The following is a 13946-nucleotide window of genomic DNA, read 5'->3' as shown; positions in this document are numbered from 1 at the left end:
TCCATTTACAGACAACACAGCAGATTACATAAAACACATTAGGAATCATAGCAAGTCTTTGGTTAACATTACGCCAAACTTAATAAGTTACATTATTGTTTGAGATAACTACCTAAATGAAAACATCATGCTGTTTATTTAATCTCCAATAATCCCTGGGGGGCTAACGCATAAACTCTGACTCCATATAGGGGGGTGGGCTTATTACAGGACAGTGAAATAACATTGTTGGCATTTTTACTGAACTGCAGTTAATATTGATGGGCTTTCTAACAGACATGGGTTTATAATTCTTATTACTGGATAGTTAAGGTAAGGTCATATGCTACATTGTGAAAAGATTCATGGTTGTGCTACATGAATCTTTTCAAAATCCATACTAACCAACCTGAAGATTTTTTTTTAGAAACAGATGCTACATTGTTTACATTGAGAAACCTATCAAATATGTTTTAAGAATGGTACCGGTTGCGGGTAATTTGGGCTGAAGTGACAAAGGTCCCAGAGACTATATAATCAGTATGTTCAAGAGGAGGCAATTTCAAAATCAGGCGAAATTGGCATGATTATGTATAATCTTTTTAAAGCAGAAAATTCTGACAGAATAGATCAGCAGAATGCATAAGGGGGATAACTCTAACTCAATCAGAGATAAATGTCTCTTACACAAACCACAGTATAAGATGTAAAGGCCTTAATCAGCCACCAGAAGATAAAATCACTAGGAATCACAATCCTATGAAATAATTAATCAGACAAATTGCCTGACAACTATTGTTTTCCTTGAGTCATTTAATGTTTATATAACTGTTTCTGATTAGTCAGTTTTGATTAGTATTTTACTGGTAGGGAGAGATCGTGACACATCTCTGTATGATGAATAGGGCAATAAAATACTGCGATAACATCAGGTAACGTGGAAACAAACCTAACATGACAATATATTCTCCGTGTCACACTGATGTCACACGGAAAAGGACAAGAGTTTACAAGATACAGGTATCCTACTGATTATTGGGGTTTATATTGTGGTAAACATGGGGGGTTAACTAAGGGTTTATATTGTGGTAAACAATGGGGGTTAACTAAGGGTTTATACATTGGTAAACAAGGGGTAACTAAGGGTTTATATCGTGGTAAACAAGGGAGGTAACTAAGGGTTTATATTGTGGTAAACATGGGTGGTAACTAAGGGTTTATACATCGGTAAAAAAGGGAAGTATAACTAAGGGTTTATATTGTGGTAAACAAGGGAGGTAACTAAGGGTTTATATTGTGAGAAACAAGGTGGTAACTAAGGGTTTATATTGTAAATAAGGAGGTAACTAAGGTTTTATCTTGTGGTAATCAATAGGCTTACTATGGGTTTATATCGTGGTAAACAAGGGGGGTAACTTAGGGTTTATATCGTGGTAAACAAGGGGGGTAACTAAGGGTTTATATCGTGGTAAACAAGGGAGGTAACTAAGGGTTTATATCGTGAGAAACAAGGAGGTAACTAAGGTTTTATCTTGTGGTAAACAATAGGCTTACTATGGGTTTAAATCGTGGTAAACAAGGGGGGTAACATAGGGTTTATATCTTGGTAAACAAGGAGCTTACTTATTAATCTCAAAATCATATTCATAAAACTGGAAAACAATGTGGACTGTCAAATACCCTCGAAAAACTTTTTTTTTTAAACTGGATGATAATGTTATCAACACACAAATAATTCAATCATTTAATGAATGGGGTTTATCGCTTTTTTATCCAGATTTTTTACGTTATTTATCATGTGAACCGACGGGTGCCTCCTACTGAAGTCATCAGCTGTGAAATTACCTGGCATTGATTTCACATTTATTGTTGAGTTAATGGCTAAAAACAATGAATTTGAATGACAAGCTGTCTTTGTTTGAATTTATTGACACACTGAAACCACGGCAACCAAATATGATCTATTGGCGATAAATCTGTCGGTGAGCAGGGATTTGTTAATTTCCGTTTTCTACCTGGCCCCACTCAAATCTCTATTTGTGAATAAAAGCAAATTAATACTCAGCAATTTCCTTTTATATTTTCATGAAAATGCATTATAAAGTAAAAGGACAGCGGGGCCTGCCTGTACCATTCACTTATGTTATGTCATTCATTAGAATCAAATTGACACATACCATATCAATTTGAATATTAATGAATTAGTCTGGGCTATACTAAATATATAACATCAGATCTAATAGTCTAGCCTTTGCCATACTATTGTATCAAAATTAACATTCATGAAATACAATGTAGTCTAGACTATGATACATATTTAATAAAAATCATATCCAAATTTACATTTATGTACGAGGCTTAGCCACATCATTTAAATTGAATAAAAGATTCATGAATAAGCCTAGACTATGCTTTATATATAATATAGAATTTAATAATAGACTTCAAAACCTGAAGACTCCAGATAAAATTTGACGGATGTAATTTTATACAATTTTTGTTTGTCTGCTTACCAAGCAAAAATATTTAGATCATATCAGGCCACACAATAGGGATACTTACACAACTTACAAATACACCTAACAAATGATTACAAGGACTTAATATAGGAGGCACGGTAGTCTAGTGGTATGACGCCGGGCTTGTGACTGAAGGGTTGTGGGTTCAAGTCATGGCACAGCACTGTGTTATATCTTTGAACAAGACACTTTATTCTGCTTGTTCCAGTCTACCCAGCTATAAATGAGTACAAGGTTGCATTTGGCAGTGCTAGAATTGTTGAATGTTAGCTTTGAGCACCGAAATGACAGCACCGGCTGTATGCTCCCCAGGGAGTTGAGAAAGATATTGGCTGGTTACAAAGGCCATATATAACCGCAGATAATAATGTGTGAACCGCTTTGAGCGGTATATATGAACCTTGAATTATTATTATTTATTATTATATGTATCAGTATCCAGTGGTGAATACAAGTACTTCAGAGTTTACTGTCTAATGGTATAGACCAATATCATACAAATTAAGATACTTGTCAAAACCACAGTAAAGAGCCATGTTTTCATGTCAGGCAAGTCATAATAATGGTCTCAAACCTGTCTCAAATCTGCACAATCGATTACTGAGTCACAGTCATAGGTTCATTACACGAACAACAGCAAATCGGCTAATTCTCTAGCTGAAGATTTAAATAATGAATCGAGTTGGTACGACAACGCGACTCCGGTATCAGCAGTTTATACCTCCTGACAAAACCCATTGTGAGTTCATTCAATATTAAATCTCTGACAATTGTTGAACTTCTATTCAATTTGAATGGATAATGCCTATAAATTGTTCTGTTAAAATTCAATCCAAGGCATAGCTCCTTTTATGGATCAAGACCCCAAAAGAAACAAATTTAAGCACATCTGTGGTCCATGATAAACATCTCAGGGCCATGATAAAACATTCTTAGGGTATAATATAAAATCTCTCTAATATGTCAAAGGCAGAAGAAGATTTGAAGTCAGCACTCACTCAGTTACTGTTTGCCCCTAAGGGACTCAGCTACATTGTAAAATAAATTTGAATTTCTATATTACCTACTCCTATAGTTTATACAGATTTGGTCTGATTTGGCGAAGTACATTTTGGTAGCATGCATATGGTTCATAAGACTTTATGGGACAGAATTAAAAAAAGCTTATTTTTTTTATAATTTTTTAGGTGTAGTTTTTGGACAAAGTGGGTCCATTTGAATGGACAATACCCTGTACGCTAAAAATGAAAAAGTTTTTTGATTGTCAATTTCACTGTTAGGCAGAAATTGAACTATTCTATGGTGAAGAACGAGCCGTCTACCCTTACAGCAATCTCTACAGAACCTTATGGTTTCTACTGCTATCTACAGGACTGTCCCAGTACTACAACAGTAGCAGGTCTCAGTCTACAGTAGGCAAGAGATGAATACTTAAGGTTTCCACCTGGAGTTAAACCGTGGCAGTCTGAGTTAGGCTGTGTCCAATGCCAATGACAATAGAAAATCCAATCAACAATTTTAAACAAGGGGGACAACTGATAAAACATCTGACTCATTAATCTGACAAAGGGAAAATAATAAATATCATAAAATCTTACAAAAAACAGTAAAATCTGTACCATATATGTCTGATGTATTTCACACTTACCTTGTTGGCTGCGTGAATTTGCCCGTATTTGATGATCACTAATTTTCCTGTAACATTGACGTGCAGGAGACTAAGCTGTTTAAAATCTGCTTTTGTACCGTAGTTTGCATAGACTAATTTACCCTGAAAGTAAAACACAGATCATAGAGTTGTCTCCCTGCAAGGCCATGAAGTTCAGATATATATTTGACATGCTGGGACTTAATATAAATAAGCTTAAAAGCAAATGCCGAAACATGGGTGAATAGGTGTTATTTCATTTAGTGTAAGTTACCTAGACAGCAAGTATCGAAGAGAAGGAATTAAAGGGCATATATTCTGGATGTACATTCAACATGGTAGAGAGAAGTTATCTCCCTTAGTGTAAGTTACCTTGACAGCAAGTATCGAAGAGAAGGAATTAAAGGGCATATATTCTGGATGTACATTTGACATTGTAGAGAGGAGTTATCTCCCTTAGTGTAAGTTACCTTGACAGTGAGTGCCGGAGAGAAGGCATTAAAGGGCATGTACTCTGGATGAACATTTGACATGGTAGAGAGAAGTTATCTCCCTTAGTGTAAGTTACCATGACAGCGAGTGCCAGAGAGAAGGCATTAAAGGGCATGTACTCTGGATGTACATTCAACATGGTAGAGAGAAGTTGTCTCCCTTAGTGTAAGTTATTTTGACAGCGAGTGCCGGAGAGAAGGCATTAAAGGGCATGTACTCTGGATGTACATTCGACATGTTAGAATGACTCTCTAGTATCACAGTTGAGTTTCGTGATCTCACAATGATGCTGTTAGGATTCGTACTGAAATAGAGAGGATTATTTTGTCACAATATGTTATGCCTTTATAACATAAACTTTTTTTTTTTGTATTTTTCTAAGAAAAAAATATATAAGACATTTTCCTGACATTGTTGAAATACTTTGACACATGGTTGAGTTCTATTAAAGTATTAATAGAACCAAAGAGATAATTTAAAATCAAAATTGTCCATGTAAAAAATATTTATTTTTTCAGTAGGATTGAAATATGAAAGGCCTATGGACCTGAACTGCTTACCTATTGTTTTTCAATGTTTTTGATTTAAAATACTACATTGTTTTATGTCAAAAAACACAATCATTCTTCACCCCATTTATCTAAAGGACAAACATATCATTAACCTAAGGCCTCATACTTCTGTCAAAGACATTTTTAATACTTTATCCTTTGTGACCTTGAAAGTGAGTCAAGGCACTTTATCTCATAGCATTTGGAAAAAATATAATATGACACAGGCCAAATACAATGGCTCTCAGACTGACCAAAAAGTCCATGAGGCCTGTATCACTCTCTCTTTTATTCCATATCTGAACAAGATAGAAATGTGAAAATGTTTCTGTCAATTTGATGCCACGGTAGCCATCTTAATTTTCTCATTGAGTCAGACAAGTACAATTGGTCAGAGAAATAAGATAAGAGTTGTACTGATTTGGTTGCTGGGTATTTCTGCGAATTTGTTGAAAATGTTCATATGAAAGATTTCTTGTTCATTAAAAAATTGATTAGGCAATGGGTACAGTTATTATACAAGGTGGCCATCTTGAATTTCCTATCAACCTAAAATAAGATTCATGTGTATATTCATCGAGCTACAGGAAGAGTTAGATAGAATTGGAACTGCATAATGAAAACATCAAAGGCAGGGCGACCATATTTGGGCCAGGAGCTAAAAAATATGTTTAAAGGAAAACGTTTGCAAACAGATGCTGTGCGATATCCCTTGAGGTCACCGGCAATTAACTCCTGCCAAGTAACAGGAGGCGACATATCCGCAGGGTATTAACAAGGGTTTAATAGAGAGCTGTACTTACTAGTTGGGGTATGACAGCGTCACACCATATTTGCGAATGTCAATGCTGTCAAAACGGAAGGTCCCCCACATGTCTCGGACATACTTAATGAACCTGTTGGTATAGCCCACTCCGGACAGATGTACAAATTCTGTCACCTTTCTGAAACAAAAATACAAATTCTGTCACCTTTCTCAAGCAAAAACACAAATTCTGTCACCTTTCTGAAAGAGAAACACAAATTCTGTCACCTTTCTGAAAGAGAAACACAAATTTTGACAGCTGCTTCATTTTTTGTCGCCTTTCTGAAAGAATATACATCCCCCACCCCCCCCTATAACTCGACCTTTAAACATAATTGAAAGTAAAAATAAATCACACTTGCATATAAAGTGCTGATAATGTGAACCAAGATCTGTATTATCAGTCACAAAGTCAGAAAACAGAGAATGAGCACATGGTCCCAATAAGGATAGTCAAAATGAAAATAAATCCGGAGCGAAACCTTCTCAAGAAATGTAGTTACACATTGATACACCTGAATTACATTTCTTGAGAAGGTTTCGCTCCGGATTTATTTTCATTTTGACTATCCTTATTGGGACCATGTGCTCATTCTCTGTTTTACCTGAATTACATGTTAAAAATTGAAAGTCACAAAACAATTAGTATGCTTAGGTTCTCATCCTTATAAGTTATAAGCCAATTCATATCTATCAAATTTCTAAACCCTCAGCCAATCGGCTGCGAGGTTGCAATTTTCACAAAGCATTCGTAACAAAATGGCGGACCGCGATAAGGAAATGAATTTTTTGATGCTCCGGCAAGCTTCAAATCAAAAGTGTGGAAACACTTTGGGTTCCCGTGTATCGACGGCTTATATATCTCATTCAGTTGATATTTTAAATAAAGGTGTATCGAATCGAAATAATCGAATCATGGTACAAATATCGAGATACATATCGAATCGTGGGTTAAGTGTATCGTGACAGCTCTAAATTAAATAGTGGCGTCCAGATCAAGTTAGTCCATAGAGGGAAGTGTTCACACACTGTCAATGTGAGGTTAACAAAGCAACATTAACTCATTCACCCCTGAAGACACACTTAAACTCTTCCGATTCAAAGGTTATGGAACAGTTCATTATGACATTTCAGGGTTAAATGAGTTTTAATGATTAAAATGCCAACAAATATTATTTCAATGTCCTGTATTAAGCCCACCTCCCTCATCTTTGAGTGATCGGAGATTATGTGATGGCGCTACTGACCTTTATGACAGATATAAACACATTAGAGACATTACCAGTATCGTACAGATGTAATTACTAAGACAAAAACATCTACTACAGCCTGGTAAATACATTAAACAGCTCTATTTTAAACATTTAATTTGATTTGATAGGACATGCAAAAGTTTTGCATGTCGCAAAACAGTTACAACACCCGAGTCTTTCGACAATTTTTTTAGTAGAACAATTTCAAAGCTGACTGAAACATAATCCTAAAAGGCAATCTCAGTTTATACCAGTCCAACTTAAAACATGATCACAAATTTAAAGTACATCTGATGGTGCAGGACCCATCAACATAACACCTTGACCTGCAGGCTTGTCTTTCAATAACACTCAAATTGAGAGAAAATCAAATTTAGATTCTCCTAGCCCTTAATTATGTACTTTGATTATGTGGGGACAGGTATAAAATGTAACTGTTGTCTGTTTTCACGGCTCTATATTGTGAGCTTTGAGCCGAGGTGTTACTCAGAGTGGCTTAATATTACACTAGTTGATTACATTATCATAGAAACATTGTGTGGTGTTTTAGAATCACTCTCACTGTGTGTGATAGGGGATTATCACAGCTTTGCTAATTATAAGTTACCGTCATTCTGATCAACAGCACCGGTAAAACCTTATTAGTCATCCATGTTATCCTGAACAACAGGCTCATGGACTATAGCTTTCACATATTTTTCTATTATATTTACAATGCCAATGAAAAGACTAAATGGACAATTCTAAATCTGGCTGCTGAGTCAGATATAACAGAATGATCAGGTCAGAAAATAGAAAAATAACAGTTCATTGATATTTTTTACACTTGTATATATTGTAACCCCAAACTTTACCAATCATAACTATACAACACAGCATTAATTCTCCATTAACTCTTTACAACACAGTAACAGTTACAGTCCAGAGAGATAAAGAATCATACTGACTGTAACATATATAACATTAATCGTATTTATTAGCAAATCTGATCCTTTAATGCCAGATGCTGTGGAGATCGTACACGGATGAGAGATGAAGTTTTGTCAATTTGTATTTACATGAAATTAAAAGCTTTCTAAGAATTTGTCATGAGGATATATTCTAGAATGTTCACCTATCTATTCATACAATAAAAGGCCTCACCTGAACTGTTTTCATGTGTAGGTGAAGCATAATTGTATATAACATGAGCTTAGCCACTGAACATGTTTTTATTATAATTAGATAATGTTAGAAGAAGTTTAACACTTTACTCTGTTGGCCACTAAAGAAAGTCAAGGTCATTTTTATAAGGAAACTTTAAAGCTCTAGTGCTACTTCCCAGATACCTACTCACTAAATACCACAAACCTCCTGGGTTAATATTTCAGTTTCCAGAAGAAGCTGTTCATGCAAGAACCTGCTTGTCGTTTGAGAGAGATTTATTCCTATAACCTGTTCTTTGGAACTAAGAAATTGCCCCTCGCTAGTTCCAATGATTGCTGTCTTAAAAACAAGAGGCCCAAGGGCCTTAGCGGTCACCTGAGTTATATCATAGGTACTGGTAGCTTTATTTTATTGTTTAGATGTGATGTGGAAATCAGCATGTAAACTAAGTGAAATACAATACTTGTCATGTCATCAAAGGATAAAAATTTGAAAATATTGGTAAATGTTCCCTTTGGGGCCCCGCCCTAGCCCCTGGGGATATGCGCGATGGGGCAGGAATCCCAATTTTACAAAGTAATACTCTCATTCACCAAAGATGATTCTGACTAAGTTTGAGTAATTTTCTGCTGAAAATGGATAAAATATATATCCAAAAGTGTTACACTTTGTACTTCCCTATATAAACTATAGTAAACTTTACCCCCTCCCCAAGGGAGAAAGAATAGCTGGGGGGTCCTGAAATTTACAATTTAAGTAAAGCCTGTGATGATCTTTCTTTCCATGCAGAGAAAATGAGTGTAGTACCTCCGAGTCTGAAGAAGAAGATTTTTGAAATATTGGTTAATTTTCTCTTTGGGGCCCCGCCCTGGCCCCAGGGGTTGGGGTAGGAATCTCAATTTTACAATTTGAAACCATCTTCCTCCAAGGATAATTCTCACCAAGTAAAAATAATTTCCTACAGAAAGATGTCAAAATATACCCACAAGTGTTATTTCCCTATATAAACAATAGTAAACTTTACCCCCTCCCCAAGGGAGAACGAATAGCTGGGGGGTCCTGAAATTTACAATTTAAGTAAAGCCTGTGATGATCTTTCTTTCCATGCAGAGAAAATGAGTGTAGTACCTCTGAGTCTGAAGAAGAAGATTTTTGAAATATTGGTTAATTTTTCCTTTGGGGCCCCGCCCTGGCCCCAGGGGTTGGGGTAGGAATCCCAATTTTACAATTTTGTAGCCTCATCTACAAAGGATGACTCTGACCAAGTTTGAAAAAAAATCCATCCACTGGTTCTTGAGAAGAAGTTGAAAATGTAAAAAGTTTATGCACGACGGATGACGGACGACGACAGACGGAAAGCAATTAGAATAGGTCACTTAAGCAAAGCTCAGGTGACCTAATAATTAAATTCAACCAAGTTCCCTTGTCAAAGAAATGTTTGACATACAACTTATCTACACTTTTCCATTTTTTAAAGGTTTATTCTTATTTCCCCTACTGTGCCCCACCCCTCTGGCCCCTCTGTCCCATAAGGTGCAGACTGTGCCCTTCAATTATATGAAACATCGAGCCATACTCCATATTGATTCACATTATAATGATATACATCTCTTCTGAATGAAAGTAATTTTTATAGACAGATGCGCAGGAACCATTATATGAATTATGTGGAAGAGGAAGGTGGAAATGTTCTCTCTCACATCAACACAGCCTAGTTACTGACATGAGTGTACTCTTGATTCGGCCTGTTCTGTTTGTTTTTTGGTTATAATCTGTAAAACTTCAGAACTCATAACAATGTAGTAAAAAGTAGCATGCTTAGTACAATACTATAATTCATCGCTAAAAATGTCCTCTATTGACCAAACTTGTCTAGACGATGCCTGTTTCTGACGTAAATTCAGGCGATTATCACCAACTAATGACCAGAACTGACCTTACCAATCCAATACACACTCGCTTATTGGTCACTAATTGATCAGACCAATTAAATGTCCATTTCATCCAATAATCTGGCTACAGAATTACGGAAACCAGACAGACACCATATCTGGTGTTAGGTAGATAACAGCGGTCACTTTTTGTCAGCTTATAGTAATTGGTCACTCACACTGACCAAATGGGTTTATATATATCTTACAACATAAATATTTCAGCATACCTCATATGGTGAATGTTCCTTACAAGGTGTGTATGAACAAACGGAAGTGAACATACCATATTAGGTTAACATTATTATAATTCATAATAAATATCATATATATATGGTGATCATACCTTATATGGTCATCAAAATTATTGGCATCATTAAGGTCTTGCTGAATCATGAGTCGTAGATTATCATCGTAATCTTGTATTTCCTGTAATAAAGAAACGAAACAACATTAAATCTAAGGCATTATAACATTTTTTAAGGTTTCCAGAAAAAATAGTGTTATCATAGCAATCATGCATCTATTGCAAATGACCAATTATCTTATTAGAAGATTTGACCTAGCAAAATACCTTAATTACCCAGTGAATAAGTTTATTCATGTAATAAAATACTGTATTGATCTAAACAATAATTTAATGCCCTGAAAATAGTGTATGGACCAAACAAAATAGTGTATTGATATAGTAAAAAAATGTGTTGATCATGTGAAATACTAAATTGACCTAGTTAATTTTTTATTGATCTACTAAAATAATGTAATTAAATTCCTCAGGAAAACTATTTTATTGATCAAGTAAAATATTGTATTGATATTTTAAAATACTGTATTGACTTGGTAAAATAATGTATTGACTTGGTAAAATACTGAATTGACTTGGTAAAATACTGTATTGACTTGGTAAAATACTGTATTGACTTTGTAAAATACTAAATTGACTTGGTAAAATACTGAATTGACTTGGTAAAATACTGTATTGACTTGGTAAAATACTGTATTGACTTGGTAAAATAATGTATTGACTTGGTAAAATACTGTATTGACTTGGTAAAATACTGTATTGACTTTGTAAAATACTAAATTGACTTGGTAAAATACTGAATTGACTTGGTAAAATACTGTATTGACTTTGTAAAATACTAAATTGACCACTGCATGCGTGCGGTTTCCTCACTCCCGACTCATTTAATAAACCTGGTAGGTGTTAACACTGGTAAACATTTTTGGTTACCCACCAGTGGGTATAACGCCCTGGATGTGAACTTGAAACAGTTGGTTATAATGTTTATCTAACTCTCAATAGTAAATTTTGTGTGTTTTTATTAGTAACAATAATAATAATAATTTGAGGTTCTTATATACCGCTTTATCACAACCTAGTTCGTAGGTCGTCTCAAAGCAGTTCGCAAATTATTATCCGTGGTTATAGGGCCTTTGCAACCAGCCAATATATTTCTCAACTCCCTGAGGAGCACACAGCCAGTGCTGCCATTTCAGCGCTAACAGCTAGCTTTCAACAATTCTAGCGCTGCCCAACCACATACTCATTTACAGCTGAGTAGACTGGAATAAGTGGAGTTAAGTATCTTGCTCAGAGAAACAACACAGTGGTGTGCCTTGACTCAAACCAGTAACCCTTCGGTCACGAGCCTGGCGTCCTACTACCACTAGACTACTGTGCCTCCTTAATTTAAAAATTAGCTAACTTGAGTTAGACAAACAGGATTATATAACCAAACATCACTCGCCGGGGAACCCCTATGTATCGATCTAGTAAAATACCATACTGTCTTGCAATAATATTGTATATATTTAAAAACATAAACAGTTGTAGAAATCAATAGCTATCACAAAGAAAAAATAATTAACGAGACAATTAAAAAAACGCAGACAGTTTCAACCTGGTCATCAGCTATTCAAGAAAATGTCAACGTCCCATTTTAAAGTTCTCTCGTCTAAAATGATTTAATTACTTCCTCCGAATCTGTGATACGTTTGTTGCTAGTGCGGCCAAACACAGACACGAATTGATTCATTCCAGTATTTATCTGATTCAGACACTGAGCAATCAGCGAACGCTCTAACAGTGGTGTAAGACTTAGTACATGAGCTGAGTAATACAGATATACAATAGTGACGGTGGTGACATATAGTTAACACCAAATAACTTCAGACTTGAAATAAAACTGAAATGTCTTGGACAATAGGTATAATATAGAATGTGTCTAACCACTTTGCCGAATCTGAAAATAAATGGATGAAAATGAAGCTTTATGAAATTTCAAAGTCTTTGAAATGCAGAAATAACTATAAGGATAACTGTCCTCCTACAGGCAAAACAGTGAAGTGCATTCTGTTGTAGTTTTACATGTATAGTTACCTCCCCTTGATTTTATATCAGGTAATAACTTTATTCAGACTTTGAGCCAGCAAAATGCCACCCATCAGGGCCATTGATGCCCAGGCTGATCCTGGAAGGATATTTGTTTTGTTTTCGACAGGCCAAGCAAACCAATATATGGTTATATAATGGGCATCAGGCCAAGCAAACCTATATATGGTTATAAATTGGGCATCAGGCCAAGCAAACCTATCTATGGTTATATAATGGGCACCAGGCCAAGCAAACCTATCTATGGTTATCATATAATGGGCATCAGGCTAAGCAAACCTATCTATGGTTTATAATGGGCACCAGGTCAAGCAAACCTATCTATGGTTATCATATAATGGGCATCAGGCCAAGCAAACCTATATATATAATGGACACCAGGCAAAGCAAACCTATATATGGTTATATAATAGGCACCAGGCCAAGCAAACCTATCTATGGTTATATAATGGGCACCAGGCCAAGCAAACCTTTCTATGGTTATCATATAATGAGCATCAGGCTAAGCAAACCTATATATATATAATGGGCACCAGGCCAAGCAAACCTATATATGGTTATATAATGGGCATCAGGCCAAGCAAACCTATCTATGGTTATATGATAGGCATCAGGCCAAGCAAACATATAAAAGGTTATATAATGGGCATCAGGCCAAGCAAACCTATCTATGGTTATATAATGGGCACCAGGCCAAGCAAACCTATCTATGGTTATCATATAATGAGCATCAGGCTAAGCAAACTTATATATATATATAATGGGCACCAGGCCAAGCAAACCTATATATGGTTATATAATGGGCATCAGGCCAAGCAAACCTATCTATGGTTACATGATAGGCATCAGGCCAAGCAAACCTATATATGGTTATATAATGGGCATCAGGCCAAGCAAACCTATCTATGGTTATCATATAATGAGCATCAGGCTAAGCAAACTTATATATATATAATGGGCACCAGGCCAAGCAAACCTATCTATGGTTATATAATGGGCATCAGGCTAAGCAAACCTATCTATGGTTATATAATGGGCACCAGGCCAAACAAACCTATATATGGTTTTATAATGGGCACCAGGCCAAGCAAACATATAAAAGGTTATATAATTGGCATCAGGCCAAGCAAACCTATCTATGGTTATATGATGGGCAGCAGGCCAAGCAAACCTATATATGGTTATATGATGGGCATCAGGCCAAGCAAACCTATATATGGTTATATA

At 35.7% G+C, this 13946-nt stretch overlaps 1 protein-coding gene across 1 annotated transcript in view; it reads right to left on the bottom strand.

Moving 5' to 3' along the window:
- The window catches only part of LOC110457058 (N-acetylated-alpha-linked acidic dipeptidase 2-like), a 100403-nt gene that overhangs the window by 37426 nt on the left and 49031 nt on the right, over positions 1–13946 (bottom strand). The window contains exons 3-6 of the mRNA XM_021508156.1: positions 10671–10753; positions 5993–6133; positions 4815–4942; positions 4147–4271 (exon numbers count right to left, since the gene is read on the bottom strand). Coding sequence (XP_021363831.1) covers positions 4147–4271; positions 4815–4942; positions 5993–6133; positions 10671–10753 — 477 coding nt within the window. The remainder of the gene's footprint in view (positions 1–4146; positions 4272–4814; positions 4943–5992; positions 6134–10670; positions 10754–13946) is intronic.

The sequence above is a fragment of the Mizuhopecten yessoensis genome, unplaced genomic scaffold (assembly GCF_002113885.1).
Source record: "Mizuhopecten yessoensis strain PY_sf001 unplaced genomic scaffold, ASM211388v2 scaffold9021, whole genome shotgun sequence".
Lineage (NCBI taxonomy): Eukaryota > Metazoa > Mollusca > Bivalvia > Pectinida > Pectinidae > Mizuhopecten > Mizuhopecten yessoensis.
This window is presented reverse-complemented; position numbering and strand designations above follow the sequence as displayed.